The 15,825-nt window shown below is 39.1% G+C and overlaps 1 protein-coding gene across 4 annotated transcripts in view; it reads left to right on the forward strand.

Moving 5' to 3' along the window:
- Positions 1-15,825, forward strand: part of GLIS3 (GLIS family zinc finger 3) — a 505,466-nt gene that overhangs the window by 416,021 nt on the left and 73,620 nt on the right. For all 4 annotated transcript variants that reach the window (XM_027549365.1, XM_027549366.1, XM_027549363.1 and 1 more), the window contains one exon: positions 10,507-10,648. In XM_027549365.1, coding sequence (XP_027405166.1) covers positions 10,507-10,648 — 142 coding nt within the window. The remainder of the gene's footprint in view (positions 1-10,506; positions 10,649-15,825) is intronic.

Consider the following 15,825-nt stretch of genomic DNA (forward strand, 5'->3'; position numbering starts at 1 on the left):
TCTCATGCTACCTGTTATCCCCAACAACAACCTTATAAATTACCCACATTGTACAGAGAAAACTGAGCTAAAGATATTTGTTTAACTACGTAATAGTTGTCTAACACTTCATAAGTAAGGGTACAGAAGCTCAAATCCAGGTAATTTTGGGTCCAGAGCCCATACTCTTATTTTTCACGACCCATATCATAAACTATTATTTAAGTGACTGTTAATGGCTTAGAGAGCTGTTAATGTCTGTTAATGTCAATACAGTATGGGCTATTTTCCAGAGATAACTCACTCTTGGATGGAAATTTAGAATCATCATTTAACATCATCTTTGATGGCAGAGAATATTTTCATTAAGTTTGTAAATGGCCCTGAAATGGGGATTGTGGTAACCAGCTGAGTGAATCAAATGAAATGCAGCCAAGAGCTTCTGTGCCACCAAATGGCAATGGATCTTTAAAAAGCTAGCTTCTGAACATAAAGAGCCGTCAGAAATAAAGAGCATTACATATGAAAAAAGATCTAAGAGTTTTACCCAATGGCAAGTTTTATTTGAGCTGCACTATAAGCTCTGCAAGGGCAGGGAACTAGGTTATTTTGGGCATGACTTTATCTTCTAGGCCTAGTATAGTTTGGGGAGCACAGTAAGGAATTCAGTAAATGGAATGAGTGAATGAGTGAATAGTATAACATGGATTTTAAGAAACGATTCTTTAGGTTGAATTGATAGAAGTGGAACATTTGGAACAAGGGATGTGTTTGTTCTATTATACTCTCTCCTGGTCAAACAGCTAGTTCACTGTATTAGTACTGGGATAGCATTTGCACACTTAGCTACCAGTGAATTCAGTGTTAAGAGAAACTGGTGTGGTGAACGTAAGAACATGCTACACGAGAAAGCAGGGACTGACATTTTAGATGACTTCTGCATACCAAGCAGAGTTTCAAGAACTTTCTAAATATTATCTAATTTATTTCTTAAAGCAACCAAGATGGCTCAGTGATATCATCTTCATTTTACAGAAGGGAAACTACTCTCCGACAAGTGAATGTATCTGCCTTGGATCACTTGGTAGCTGAACCACAATTTGTCAGACTAAGAGACCAAAGCTCCTCCTACTTAACATTACTCTTATCTATATTAAAAACTAAAGATATTCAACCTGGAGGGAAAAAAAACAACTGCTAAGGAAGGACTGACAAAGAAACTAAATTACAGCCACTTTTAGGGCTGAAATTCTGTGATACTGCAGCATTTCGAGGCTTCTCATATATTAAAAGAAATATAAAGTAGACCATGAACAGAGTTATTCTATGTGGTCTGAGGGAAGAGGGGAAAAATAAATTCCAGTGAGTGGAAATTATGGGAGGCAGATTGCAGATCAACTTGAGGTAGACCTTCCTAATGACCAGACCTATTTAACAGTGGAGCACAGTGAGTTGTAAGAAAGTGAGTTCCCTGTCATTGAAGGGATTTAAGCAAAGGCTGAACTGCCACCATGATATGCAGTAAGTTGGCAGTTTGCTATCCTACATTTAAATTTAAATTAATTAAAATTAGGTTAAAATAAAATAAAGTTTGCTTCCTCAGTTGCACTAGCTACATTTCAAGTGTTTTTTAATCACTTGTGACTAATGCCTACAAACTAGTACTCTACAGAACTTTTCTATCATCCAAGAAAGTTCCTTTGGACAGCATTATTATAGCCCTGGTGCATAACATTTGTTCTTCTTACTCTGAAATTGTTTCATCAATCACCATTTTTTACTAGATAGCCAGTAATTATGTTGTATCTATACAGGAATTTATTTTTCATGTCTCTTATTGAGGCATATACCCTGGTATGTATATCTATTGAGATATTTTGGCATGTTCATGAAGACAAAATGTTTGGCCTCTTGAGTCAGTGTTCACCAAATAGGTACTTCCTATTATAGAAATGCAAGGTGTCCAGCTGGACTGTGCCTCTTGTTCACGAAGAAGTTTCTTCTAATACTCTTTTTCTAAGTCTGCACTCTCATTTCTTTTCTTCTTTGCAAATTGGTCATTCCCAGAGGAAATGAGTTTGATAACAGATTGTTGGAGATTAATTACCTATGATATGCCAAAGCCACTTCATAAATGTCAGGGCTGAGGAAGCCCTTAGAGAGAGAATTTTTCGATTCAACTGGAAATTAATTGTAATTAATATAATAGGTTAATTCATTGTGATTATTTTTAAGCCTTTTGGTAATGAGTTAATTCCCCAGGATCCACATTGTTCAAAGTGTTATAGAGAATGCTTGATGAGAATGTTCTGGTACTAAACCTTAACCCTCTGAAAAAGAATCCTATTTGATTTTTCTTCTGGCTGAGTTTCTTCAGAAACATATTTTGGTGGCATTTGATTTCTGGAGAACAAAGAAGTCCCTGCAAGATGATGCATAAACATGCACAGCCCAGATAGAGGATGCTCATTGGAGAAAGGGAAAACAAAAGGCCTTTGATTGTACCTCTTTCTCTTTGGAAGTATGTCTTGCTTCAGAATAACAGAATGCCTTTGCTCTTGGAATAAAATGTAATGGAACCAAAAATTGAAGAATCTGGGCCTTTTTCCCTTTCCTAATTATTTCCACTTGACTCACTTAATCTTGGACGATTATTCAATCATATCTGAAATGAGAAAATGATGGGAGTAGAATTTCCGTCTCTTGTTTCAAGAGCTTATAAACATTAACAGAATAGTCTTGAATAAAAAAACAAATACAAATCACAATTGACGGTACCTTGTTTTTAGCTATTAGGAAAAATCCCTGCATTGTTAGGGAAGCAGCTCAAGTTACCAAATGCGGGAACCTTGTCAAGACTTGATGCGTGATTTCATTATTAACGTTGAAAAACTATCATTTAGAACAAATATTTCATAATGGGAGATTGTATGCAAGCTAAGGAGCCAGTTTGTTTACTTGTACCTGGATAGGCCAAGAAATTAAGCCCTAAAATGGGTCATTAATGATCAGGATTATTAACACTCAAAGATTCACAGGTTGGTTTCTGAGACTCAGAGATGTCTCTTTTCTTCCTAGTATGTCCGTGAACCTTACTGCAGGTTTACAAAGAGAAAGTGTGAAAGAGTGAAAGTATTAGTCACTCAGTCGTCTCCTACTCTTTGAGACTGTAGCTCACCAGGCTCCTCTCTCCATGGGGTTGAACCTGGGTCTCCTGCACTGCAGGCAGATTCTTTACCATCTGAGCTACCAGGGAGCCCCCTATGAAGAGAAGGACACATGCAATCCTAATAGGTTGCTGAGGGCTAGATCAGGACTGAGTATGAAATAAAACTCCTGATAGTTGGTACTATCTGAAATGAAAGCTAACTGCCAAGGTAAGGAAGTTGCCTGTTACCATAGGGAATCAAACAGAGTCTGAGAGCCATCTACTGGGGTTGCTATAGGGCAGTAGTACGTAAGACAGAGGTTTGGCCCTAGTGATGTCTGAGGTTCTTTTGAATGCTAATTATTCTTGTAAATTAGGGTTTTGTTTTTAATTTAGACTCCACAATTATGCTTTTAGTAACATCCATAATGCCCCAGGGGCTTCCCAGGTGGCACAGTGGTAAAGAATCCACCTGCCGATGCAGGAGATGCTAGAGACATGGGTTCAATCCCTGGGTCGGGAAGATCCCCTGAAGAAGGAAATGGCAACCCACTCCAGTATTCTTACCTGGAAATTTTCATGGACAGAAGAGCCTGGGGGGCTACAGTCCATGGAGTTGCAAAGAGTTGGACATGACTGAGCACACAGGAGAGATAATAACCCAGAACACCCTACTTTCATTAAACATATAGTTACTATACTATACCTGTGTGTGAGCAGAGCAGGAGCTGAAGAAAAGGAAACAGTATGTGTGTGTGAGCATATATGAGTGCTGCTGATTGGCTCTCTGAATTCCTGAGACAAATAAAAAGGATTTGTGGGTATTTACTAAGTTGGGTGCTCCCAGAAGCAGACTGTGAGCCAAAGATCCAGGTGCCTGTGATTTGTTAAAGAACTGCTCCCAGGAGAATACAGGAGAGGCATGAAGGAAGGGGCTAAAGCTATAAACATGTACGACCCTACTGGGAGCTCTGGAGTATAATTTACACTTCCGAGTTTGTCCCACTTTGGCGCTAAGAAGCACTGGTTGATCACGCATTTGTGTATTGGTTGGGGGGGGGCAGTGTCTGTTAGCTGTAAAGTATGCAGAAGCTGGGGGGTGGGCACAGTAAAGTTAGGAGACAGGGCAGTTCAGAGCTAATCCAAGGGATCAGAAGGGATCTGGGCAGAGCAGCAGCAGCATTTCCCATATAGTAACTATGATCTGTATCTTCTGGGGCTTCCCCGGTGGTGCTAGTGGTAAAGAACCCACCTGCCAATGCAGGAGAAAAAAGAGACATGGGTTCAATCCCTGGGTCGGGATGATCCCCTGGAGGAGGACATGGCAACCTATTCCAGTATTCTTGCCTGGAAAATCTCATAGACAGAGGAACCTGGCAGGCTACAGTTCATAGGGTCACACAGAGTCAGATACAACTGAAGTGACTTAACATGCACACATTTGCTGTATCTTTTAAAATTCTCCTTCAGGAGAGGTAATTAAGACATGACCAAGTGTGTTTTTTAAACACATCCACACACCACTAGAGATTGTAGCATCCTTTAGATAAAATATTGTGTCTCATTCTTACAAATCCAGTTGGCACTGAATGATGTACCCAGATGCTGGTCCCACCCTGCCAGGTGCCATGGGCTTTTGAAAGTTAGAAAGGCAGTCAGCTAACCAGGTCCTTGTGGACTTCATAATAGTGCAGACTAAACTCATAACAAGAAACAAAGCCTTAAACATATATCCGGTTGCAGGTTGTTGAGACGAGACTCTGCAGCTCTCCATATACCATGGGAGGCCCTGTGTGGGCTGACCTGGTCAGAGGGGGATTCATTCAGGAGGGAGCCGTAAATTGGGTCTTAGAGAAATTCTACTGGGAGGAGGGAAAGCCATTCCAGGCAAAAGGAATGAACAGCATAATAAATGGGACGTTTCCAAGACAGCGAAACAGTGCTCTTGAGAGGAGCAAAGGGTTTTGTTGAGGCCTTGTAGAAATACCTATCTTTGGTATGTGGTGGAATCACATCACAGAAACTCTTCTTGCCTTCTTGTCTTTGCCTTTCAGGACTGGTGTCCCAAATGAAAGGAGGGGATATTTGTTTCTTGTATGTAAAGAACAGTAAAGGCTCCGTAAAGGGCATGTCCTTGCTGTCCTGTAAGGGCAAGTATTAAACTGGGGTGCACATTTTTAACCCTTTTTATCCCCGCAACAGTATAAAAATCCAAATTGTTCTCATGATATGAACTTCATGTAACCATTTATTATTAGGAGATCTGAAGGGAAACATAATGAGAAATGGTTACATGAGGCTCATGTTGTTTTTCAGTTGCTAAGTCACGTCTGAGTCTTTGTGACCCTATAGACAGCAGCATGCCAGGCTTCCCTGTCCTTCACTATCTCCCGGAGCTTGCTCAAACTCATATCCATCAAGTTGGTGATACCATCCAACCAACTCATCCTCTGTCGCCCACTTCTCCTCCTGTCCTCAATCTTTCCCAGCATCAGGGTTTGTTTTTTTTTTTCCAACGAGTTTGCTCTTTCCATCATGTGGCCGAAGTATTGGAGCTTCAGCTTCAGCATCAGTCAGTCTTTCCAATGAATATTCAGTGTTGATTTCCTTTAGGATTGACTGGTTTGATCTCATTGCAGTCCAAGGGACTCTCAAGAGTCTTCTCTAGCACCACAATTCAAAAGCATCAATTCTTCAGGTCCAACTCTCACATACATACATGTCTACTGGAAAAACCATAGCTTTAAGTATATGGACCTTGGTTGGCAAAGTGATGTCTCTGCTTTTTAATATGCTGTCCAGGTCTGTCATGGTTTTTCTTCCAAGGAGCAAGCATCTTTTAATTTCATGGCTGCAGTCACCATTCACAGTGATTTTGGAGCCCAAGAAAATAAAATGAGGTTCATGTCATAAAGTCAGCTTGGTTTTTATAATCCCTTATTTCTGCAATTCATTTTCTCTTCTCATGACCAGAAAAGTCTCATCTCTTCTAATCGGCATTTTCTTAGAGCATCTTCTTATCAGGATTCCTGGTGGTTCCAAAAGTGTGGTTCCCAGACAACAACATCATCATGACCTGGGAACTTCACAGAAATGAACTGCAAACCCACTGAGTCATCAGTTCTGCAGTGGAGCGTAAAGGTGATTCTGATGCATGTCCAGGTTTGAGATTCACAGTTAGAGGCCATCCCCCATTGAAAAAGTTTCATGTCCAGGTTTGAGATTCACAGTTAGAGACCATCCCCCATTGAAAAAGTTTCCTCTATCTTTTTTATATTCTTGAGAGCTAATAAGATACTGCTTTATATAAATAATTGGATTTCTCACTCCAAATATAAAACCATAATATAGATATATGGAAAGATAGCCTCTGTGTGCCATATAGATATACGGAAAGATAGCTCTGTGTGCCTCCTACCTTACCCATTTGATAATTCCTGGGTGGAGAATGTTTAAGAACCTTAAATGATCTGGAAGTCCTTTTCTTTGTCTAATAATCTGGGAGAGAGAGAAGGATACTAAACTTAAATACCATTACTGCATTTCTAAGCATATGGCCCTGCTTTGGAAATTTTGCATAAGGTCTTCAAGGACCTTAAGCAAAAAAAAAAGAAAAAGTCCTTGAGGCTTGTTCAATTTAAGAAGCACTTTGTAGAACCATGTCTAATCCCAGAGAAAACCAAATTAACTCTCACCACAAAGTTGTATGGAATCACACTCTTGGAAAACATGAATACTTGTTGTAGCTAGTGAAGAATTGCCTGCCTTTAACTCCAGAAGTAACCGTGGCCGTGAAATTCCTTGGAAAGACCTCATCAATACTCATGTCTGTAAAACCCTAGAGTAGTTGGTAATAGAAAGCAGAGAGATGTTCATGTCTACTCTTAGTAGAACATGTGGGCCCCAGATCACATTTTAACAATGAAAGATAAATTAGAAGTGATCACCAGAACTCATTCTAAGGCTTGATTTTTTTCCAGTTTTTCTTACGTGGCATGTGTTAGGTTAGTACCAAAATATCAAACATACCTTCCAAAGGCCCTGAGAGAGTTAGGCATTAACTCAGATAATCTTGGGCAGACATTCCAATGTGGCAAAGCTAAGGAGATTATAATTGTCTTGTTCACTACATGTGTTAAATGCTGCTTCCCTAAACTTAGGGTCGCTGTGCCATTTTCATATTCTTGGACTAAGAGCTGGACATGTGTTTGTCTCTTCATAAAGCTTTTTCAGTTCCAAGAAATACTGTTCTCTAAATAGTAACTTACTGATGTTTTGTATCTGTGTGTATGTTTTTCTTTCTGATCAGAGTCATTGTGCTGGCAACAACCAGCTCTCCACATGGGAAAGCCCGTTTGTAGTATTTGTCAGTTTCATAGTGTAAATGCTATCAATATGACGTCATTGCAAGTTTGGGAAAAGTAGACACAATCGGCATTCTTAGATTGGTGCAAGCCAGCTCCAGCACATCACTGGAATGTTTGGAAAACTGAGGAAAGAATAAAAAGAAAACAGAGGAAATAAATTCATGATACGGCCTTGAGGACAAAAACGATTTTTAATATTGAATTATATTTCCTTACAGTATTTTAGCTGTGTTTTAACATAATTGTTATCACTTTGTATACATAAGTTTGATTTGCCTTTGTATTCATGAATATCATCCTAATGGTTGCATAATATTCCATCAAATTGATGTAGCGTCATTTATCAGCTGTAATTAGGGCTTCCCTGGTGGCTTTGAAGGTAAAGAATTAGGGCTTCCCTGGTGGCTTAGAAGATTCGATCCCTGAGTTGGGAAGATCCCCTGGAGAAGGGAATGGCTACCCACCCCAGTATTCTTGCCCAAAGAATTCCATGGACAGAGGAGCTTGTCAGGCTACAGTCCATGGACTTGCAAAGAGTTGGACATGACTGAGTGACTGACACTTTCACTTTCTTAGACATTTAAGTAATTTTTCCTAATTTTTAATATTGCTATAAATAGTGCTGTGTCTCAGAGAAGGCAATGGCACCCCACTCCAGTACTCTTGCCTGGAAAATCCCAGGGACGGAGGAGCCTGGGAGGCGGCAGTCCATGGGGTCGCTGAGGGTCGGACACGACTGAGCGACTTCACTTTGACTTTTCACTTTCATGCATTGGAGAAGGAAATGGCAACCCACTCCAGTGTTCTTGCCTGGAGAATCCCAGGGACGGGGGAGCCTGGTGGGCTGCCGTCTGTGGGGTCGCACAGAGTCGGACACGACTGAAGCGACTTAGCAGCAGCAGCAGCAGCAGCAGCAGTGCTGTGTCTCACTAGAATGGTGAATATAAAGAATATAAATCTTTGTTCACTTTTCTGGCTATTTCCTTAAGAAATTCTAAGAACAAATAATTTCAATTATGAGTCTTAAGAAAGTAATCCTCCAAATCATGTGGAAAGTTTGTAACAATGTACACTCCAACCAACAGTGTTTTAGGATGCTTCTCTCACTCTACCTTCACTACAACTACCTCTTTTGTAAAGTTTTGATAATTTGATAAATTTTTTAAAAGTTATAGCATTGCATTTATTTCTTTGCAATTGTGCTGAATATTTTTTAGGTTTATTTTCATTTTTGTTTCTCTTTTTTTTAAATTTTTGTTCATGTGAAGTACTGCACAGTGAATTGGTCCCTTCGCAGGAGATCCTGCTGTCTACTTCCTCCTTCACTCATTTGATAATTTCTAGACTGGGCGTGTTTCGAAGCTTTAAATGATGTGGGAGGCCCTTTTCTAATCTACTCATCTGAGAGGAAGAAAGAGAGGGACACTAAGCCTGTTCCCTCTTTCCCCCACTTATACCTCGGCTTTTTCCTGTTTCTCTACTCCGGGCCCAAGACTCCCTCCACTCCTGCCTTACTGTTCGTCACATAATCCAGACACACCACAGGGCAAGCAAGTTCTTCCTCCATATGTCTGCAGGGCTCACTCCCTCACTTCTCTCAAGGCTTTTTGCCAGTGCCATCTCCAATAGACTTTCTCTGACCCCCCTATCTCAGGTTGCCATCACTTGTCTCTAACTCATTGTATTTCTTCTATCACTCTTCTCTATAGCATTTCTCACTATCTGCTGTGTTATATATTTTATTTGTTCATCATCTGCTTCCCCTCTAGAGTGTAAGTTCCATAAGACAGTATCTCTAGAGCCTAGAGAGTGTCTGCTGCTGCTGCTGCTAAGTCGCTTCAGTCGTGTCTGACTCTGTGCAACCCTGTAGACGGCAGCCCACCAGGCTCCCCCGTCCCTGGGATTCTCCAGGCAAGAACACTGGAGTGGGTTGCCATTTCCTTCTCCAATGCATGAAAGTGAAAAGTCAAAGTGAAGTCGCTCAGTTGTGTCTGACTCTTAGCGACCCCATGGACTGCAGCCTACCAGGCTCCTCCATCCGTTGGATTTTCCAGGCAAGAGTACTGGAGTGGGGTGCCATTGCCTTCTCCGAGAGAGTGTCTAATGCTCATTAAATAATTGTTGAATGAGTAAGTATACTCAAGTCCTATATCTAAAGGGTTAGTTTTATCTTGATGAAGGCAAAATCAACTTATATATTCCCTTTAAACAGAGAATATATATGTTTAAAGAGGACAGAAGATGATAACTATTTGTAATATCTGTGACAAATATATGTCTAGATTTTTAAAGATACTATGTTTTTAGACAAACAGAGGTTGGTATTTTTATATAACTAAATCTTCCATTGTGATTTTTTTCCATTCAGATTACACTTACAAAATTCTTTTTCATAAATAAATCACATAACTTTGTATCTATACTTTATTCTGATATTTTATGACTCTTTAATATATAAAGAATTTATTGTGTTATTGTGATAAAATGAAGTCTAATTTTTTTATGTACCTTACTGTTGGGATAGTTTATTGCTTGTAATGACGTTGGTTTTTCTTGTTATCATGTTCCAAAAAATCTATAGGTGTCAAATCTCAGTGGGCATTCTTAATTATCTCTAAGATATTTTCATCTTATTTTATCTCTGTATTTTAAAAACACTTTACAATATGGACTAAATATACTTGAGTTTGTTTTTGATATCACTACAAGTTCTGATTAGATACAGAGCAAATCAAAGAAAACATAATAGGAAGTTGGTTCCCAGAAGTGGAAATATCAAGGCCTGAAGTACAATCTGCCTCTAGCCACATTTTTCCTGAAACACCTGCCAGGTGTTATTAGAATTGGAAAGCTGACCCTTGTATTGACTCTCTAAGTCCAGTGCCTAACCTGTAGTTGTTACTTGATAAATATTTGTGCATGAACCTTAGGGCATGATATCCTTTCCAGAAAAAAGTATTCTGAGGAATAGCCTTCCTTTTCCATCTGTCTTCTGTTTTCTCCTTCTCTTAGCTGCGGTCCAGTGCAGAGCTCCATTCCGACCTGCTCACAGACTGCCTCACGGTGCAGCCCCTGCAGCCCTCCACCTCCCCAAGAGACGCTGTCGATAGGGCGGTGGGATGCTCCCCAGAGCCCGGGCCTGACCTCTATCCAGGTAATATCAGCAACTTCAGCAAAGGCAGACCCAACCACATCAACTGTCCTTGTCTAGGCCCTTGACTCTGGTTAAAGGGAATGCATATATGAAAATGCTTCTAAGATCGTCTGTATTTATCAGTAAACTGCAATTTATCCCCCCCCTGTCCTTCCCATCTGATTTGTCAGCAGACTGTTTCTTCTCATAAAGAAACAAAGTAAAATAATACATTAGCTCTTCTAGTCCTAGCTTTCTGCCAAAAGTTCAATGTACCCAACCCTCCCAGGTATCTTAAATTTATTAACTTTATTGAGACTCAAAGGAAGTCTTTCCCCCTTAAGCAGGTAACAGGCTGCCTGTGGATTTCTTAATGGAGCAGTCATTGTTGTCTTTGCATTGCAAAAGGAAGCCAGTCCCATATCTCTCAGAAAAAAAAATCACATCAGTAAATCAATTTGTAAGAATGTCCATTAGTGTTTGTCAACCATTGGGGGAGGAGGGATAGGATGGCACTCCCAGAATAGCTTCCTTCTGCCTAGGTTTGAATAATAGATGACTCTATATTTAGAAAAATGTTATGTATGCAGTGAAAAATGAGAAAGGATTATTATTCAATAAGGATATTTTTTTTTTCATTTACTTTGTTAGCCTGGGCTTTTGTGCATTTTCCACTCTGTATAATAGTGATGTACTGGTACAAACGTGGTTGGTTATAGTCTTCATATATGGAAAGCTCTTACTGTGCTTCATATGCTATGAATATGAAAGCAAAAATCCCACAACTCCACACTCCAGACAATGGGAATTTTCTGTTTTCTGTGAATTATAAATTCTACTCCCACCCCATCTGGTTCCAGCGCCAGGTTTTGGCAGCAGATTGCTTTTTCTTTTTAAACATACTAATAAGCCATAAAGAATGAAGGATTTACTGATGCATAACAGTGGAACAGGAGAAAGCCATGCTTGTATAACTTTTTAAATTTGACAGTTCTCAACTGATCCAAAGGCACAGGAAAGAGTATTAAGCAAATGTTTTAAGAGGGCCAGTCATCAAGACATCCCATATATGCAACGTTGTCCCAATGTTGGTGGCCCTTTATCAGTTGCTTTGGGTACTTACTCTTGGAGAAAACAAAGCCTTAGCTTTTGAGACCATAAGAAATTAGATGAAAGGTTATTTGAAAGGCTGACCAAGTCTGACAAAGGTTTTGAGTGCAGGTACACACATGAAATATGCCAGTGTACAATGTTATCAACACTCAAATATTTTGTATTAGATATATACATGAAAAAGCATGACTAGCTTTTGTTTGCACATATGTCTGTTTGATTTGCCAAACATTTGATATATGAACATTTATTCTCACACATTAAATTACAATCAGTTTGAAACAGCCTTTAGGCTATATCCCTACTTATTCAGTCCATAAATCCATAATCTTATTAAATACCTGGAACCCAACAATTAAAGAGACAAAATTAAACAGAAATCAATTGAAAAATGGCCCAACATCCAATATAAATAGTTTATGGTGAGGGGCTAGCCTTGTTGAGTTTAAACCTCCTGGAAATGGGTTTGGGAAGCCATGCTATCTTTGTCTATGAAAAACATTAGTACCTTTGCTGTATGTGGCATGCAGTATATGACTCACTTTCAAAACTCAGGAGTCACATTTGTCTTGTGTGGTTTTGGATGTCTGGTAGTATTGTTAAAGCTTTTTAAAATGGCTCTGTCATTCCAAACAGAATTCCTCTTTTTGTTTGTGATGCTTTTCTGCATTTGATCTTCAAAAAGAGCTCTTAGTTTTGAGCCTCTAACTGTGGCAGGCGAGCTGCCAGAGTGGACAAGGAGCCTAGGTTACCACAGCGTCAACAGAGCATCTTCACAATGACTCAGATTTTCTATGACTCTGGGAATATTGGGGACAGGCAGAGGGCCATCTTGCTTAACTTTGTTCCTAGAATTTTACTTCTCCAGTTAGCTTATAGCTATGAAAGTTTATCTGCCCTGCTTCTTTCTTTATTCCTGCTTCCCTCAGATTCTATTTTACTTTCTTTGTTCTTGACTTAAAAAAAAAAAAAAAAAACTGATTATATTCTGTGTTTTGCTGAGAAGGCAACAAACCCAGAGCAGAACAAGGCAAGTGGAAAAACTAAATCACAAAAATCTGAAGCCTTCCTTTTATAGTTCTAGAAATTTACTTGCCAGGAGTGTATGTTCACACCAGTTTCAAACCTATGCTAAAGATCTATGGAAAGAAGACAAATAGCAAAAAAATACCAAAGGAAAAGGAAACTGTTCATCAATTAGTTCAATGTAAAATCTGAAATGTTAAGATATTTTGATGAAGATTAAGACTTGGTTAAATGGCAAAGGGATTTGGAGTTATTCCCTTAACATTCTATTACACAAAATCAAGAAAACATTTTTTAAAGATTATCAAGAACGTATACCTATAAGTGCTAATAAATTGATTTATCATAAAATATTTTGATGGAAACCTGTTGAGTGTATATGGGCAAGGGATCAAAATAGTTTAGCATGAACATCATGATTTTTTAGAAGCCACAATGTCTGGGGACTTGTGGTTTGAAGAAATCATGGTTTTGAAATGGAAATTTTTAGTGGCTAGTAGAGAATGATTTATAAGATTCCAAGACAGGAGTAGTTTGCAGAGCATTAAGGTGAACAGGGAAGATGGCAGTTATGATACATACAAGTCTTGCAAGTTTCCTAACATATTGGCTTCCCTTATTGAAACAAACTTTTCAGTTGATAAGACTAAGTTTGATTGGAAAGGATTGCACAGTAAGACTTTTATTTCTTTGGAAGACAATATTGCCCCAGGTTAAAGCAGCCAAAAAATCACTTGAGGCCACACTGAGAAAGATTTTAAATTGAATTGTTTACTTGTCTTCTATTCTGAAAATCCCAGGGCTCCCCAGGCCTGCTCCTGGGTTAACGTGAGATTAATTTTGTGATCTAACAGGGAGGCCAGGGCAGTGATGAGTAATTCTCAAGGATGGCTCCTTATATTTCTGTGCTTTTGTTCAGAAGTTCTGTAACCCAAATAGATAAAGCCCCAGGCCAGCCTGTAAATTTAGGTGGTTTATGTGGTAATCTGAGGGAGAAGTATTTTATAGCCAGTAGATCAAGGTGTGAATGCCACATTCAAGGCTAAAAGCCTGTGTAGATCTTCTCATCAGCTCCCTCAGTGAACTAATAAAGTAGATAAGCCTACAGTTAGTGAGTCCTCAATATCATGGACAGCCTGGACCACTGCCTGGTCTTGGCGAGAGTCCATTCACGAATAAAACATGCTCTGTGGAAGAAGATCTGTCCTATGAGTGATTGTAAAAATTACAGCTCCCTCCAAACTAAAATTGTACTATAGACTCAATAAAACATGGTCTTTGCAAATGCCATTAACCTGAAAACATCATAGAGGCCAGTGTGCTTGTGATATTTGAGTCCCACAGTCCACCCATTAGGTGAAGAGCTAATACAACTGAACCAGGAAATCTACAAGAATGAGGGGATTTTATTGATACTACTTCTATTGGATTATTAAATATTTATGTTTTAGAGCCTATAAGTCCTATTGAATTATCCCAATTTTGAATGTAACTTTATAGATTTTTCAGGAGAAAAAGCAAATGTTCAGATATCATAGGGGACTACAGGAGGAAAATACAAGAGTTTCTTAGTGCAGAAATTTCTGAAGTCATAGCAGTTGATCCTCCATATTTGCAGATGCAGAATTTGAGGATACTGAAGGACTTCAGCATCCAGGGATTTTGGTATTTGTGAGGGTCCTGGAACCAATCCCCAAAGATGCTGAGGATACAGTCCCTTCCCTTCTTGGAGTACTGAAAAAATGAAGGCTTCTCTCTTGCAATACCATCACTTTTTGTAATAACTAGTACCATATTAAATCCATAGAGTATTTAGCATACTTCATGAAATAGTTAAGGTTTCATTTTAATGTAATGTTATGGCATATGTCTTAATGCATTTTCTACATTCTTGAGTTGAGGATATTTGCTATCTTGGGACAGCTTGCAGAGTTGTAGGGGCTAGAAATAGTTTTATATAAATGTGCCTCATATCGTCTAGTCTCAAAAAGTGGTTGTTAGGTCAAGGACTGTATTAGAATTGTTCCCAATAGGTTAAACTTTATAGGAGAATTGTGAAGATCAAATAACATGATCTATATACAAGTCCTTAAGAAGCATATTGCTTTATAAAAAATGCAATAGTTATTACTTGCATTATCTCAAAAGCACTCCTTTGCTTAGAAGTGACAAGAGTTGAAGAAAGGACAGAACTATTGGGAATTGGTGTTGGAGCAACACTAATGGCCCAGTACCAAGAAGGAGGTAGATGCTGGGGTTAGAAAGGATTTAAAGGGAAACATTCAGCAGTAAAGTCACTGGCAAGTCTCTGTGATGTTACTCTGAACTGCTGTCAAAATCTTGCATTGTTTTTGTAACACCTCTTGGGTCTGTGGTTCGTCCACAGATTGCATTGACTCCGTTGAGGGTAGGCTCAGGCCTCATCCTTCTGTGTTGTAGGCCCTGATAGCTTCAATTTCCAGCTTTGGTCCCCTGCTCCTGAGCTTGTCCTTTAGTACATGTCACATCACCTGAAAGACCTATGAAAATAGACTGCTGAGTTCCACCCCCAGAATTTCTGATTTAGTAGGTCTAAGTGAGTCACAAGAACTAGATTTTTTCTTTTTCCTAGCAAGTTCTCAGGCGACACTAGGTGCTACTTGCCCAGGGACCATACTTTGAAAGCCATTGTTCTGTATCATAAAGTGTGGGAATTTGACTTCTAGCAAAGCATGATCTGAATTTTGACTGGTGGGAGTTACAATAAGAATTGCCCCTAATTAACTGGATGAGAGGAATCTTTTCACAATGTATACATGTAGCTAATTACCATGATGTACACTTTAAATAGCTTACAATTTTACATATCAATTATACCTCAGTGAAGCTGAAATTTAAAAAGTACTAAAAAAATGAAGCGAATTTATCGTGTGAAAACTGTGATAGAAACCTGTCCACAAAAGGTGATTTTATGATATTGCTGACATGCTGTGTATTTATAATGATAAGTGGGATAATGCTACTCTGGTACTTACAGTTAAATAATTACAAAGATAATAAAACTGAGTCAAATAGTGGGG

This window comes from Bos indicus x Bos taurus, chromosome 8, assembly GCF_003369695.1.
Source record: "Bos indicus x Bos taurus breed Angus x Brahman F1 hybrid chromosome 8, Bos_hybrid_MaternalHap_v2.0, whole genome shotgun sequence".
Taxonomy (NCBI): domain Eukaryota; kingdom Metazoa; phylum Chordata; class Mammalia; order Artiodactyla; family Bovidae; genus Bos; species Bos indicus x Bos taurus.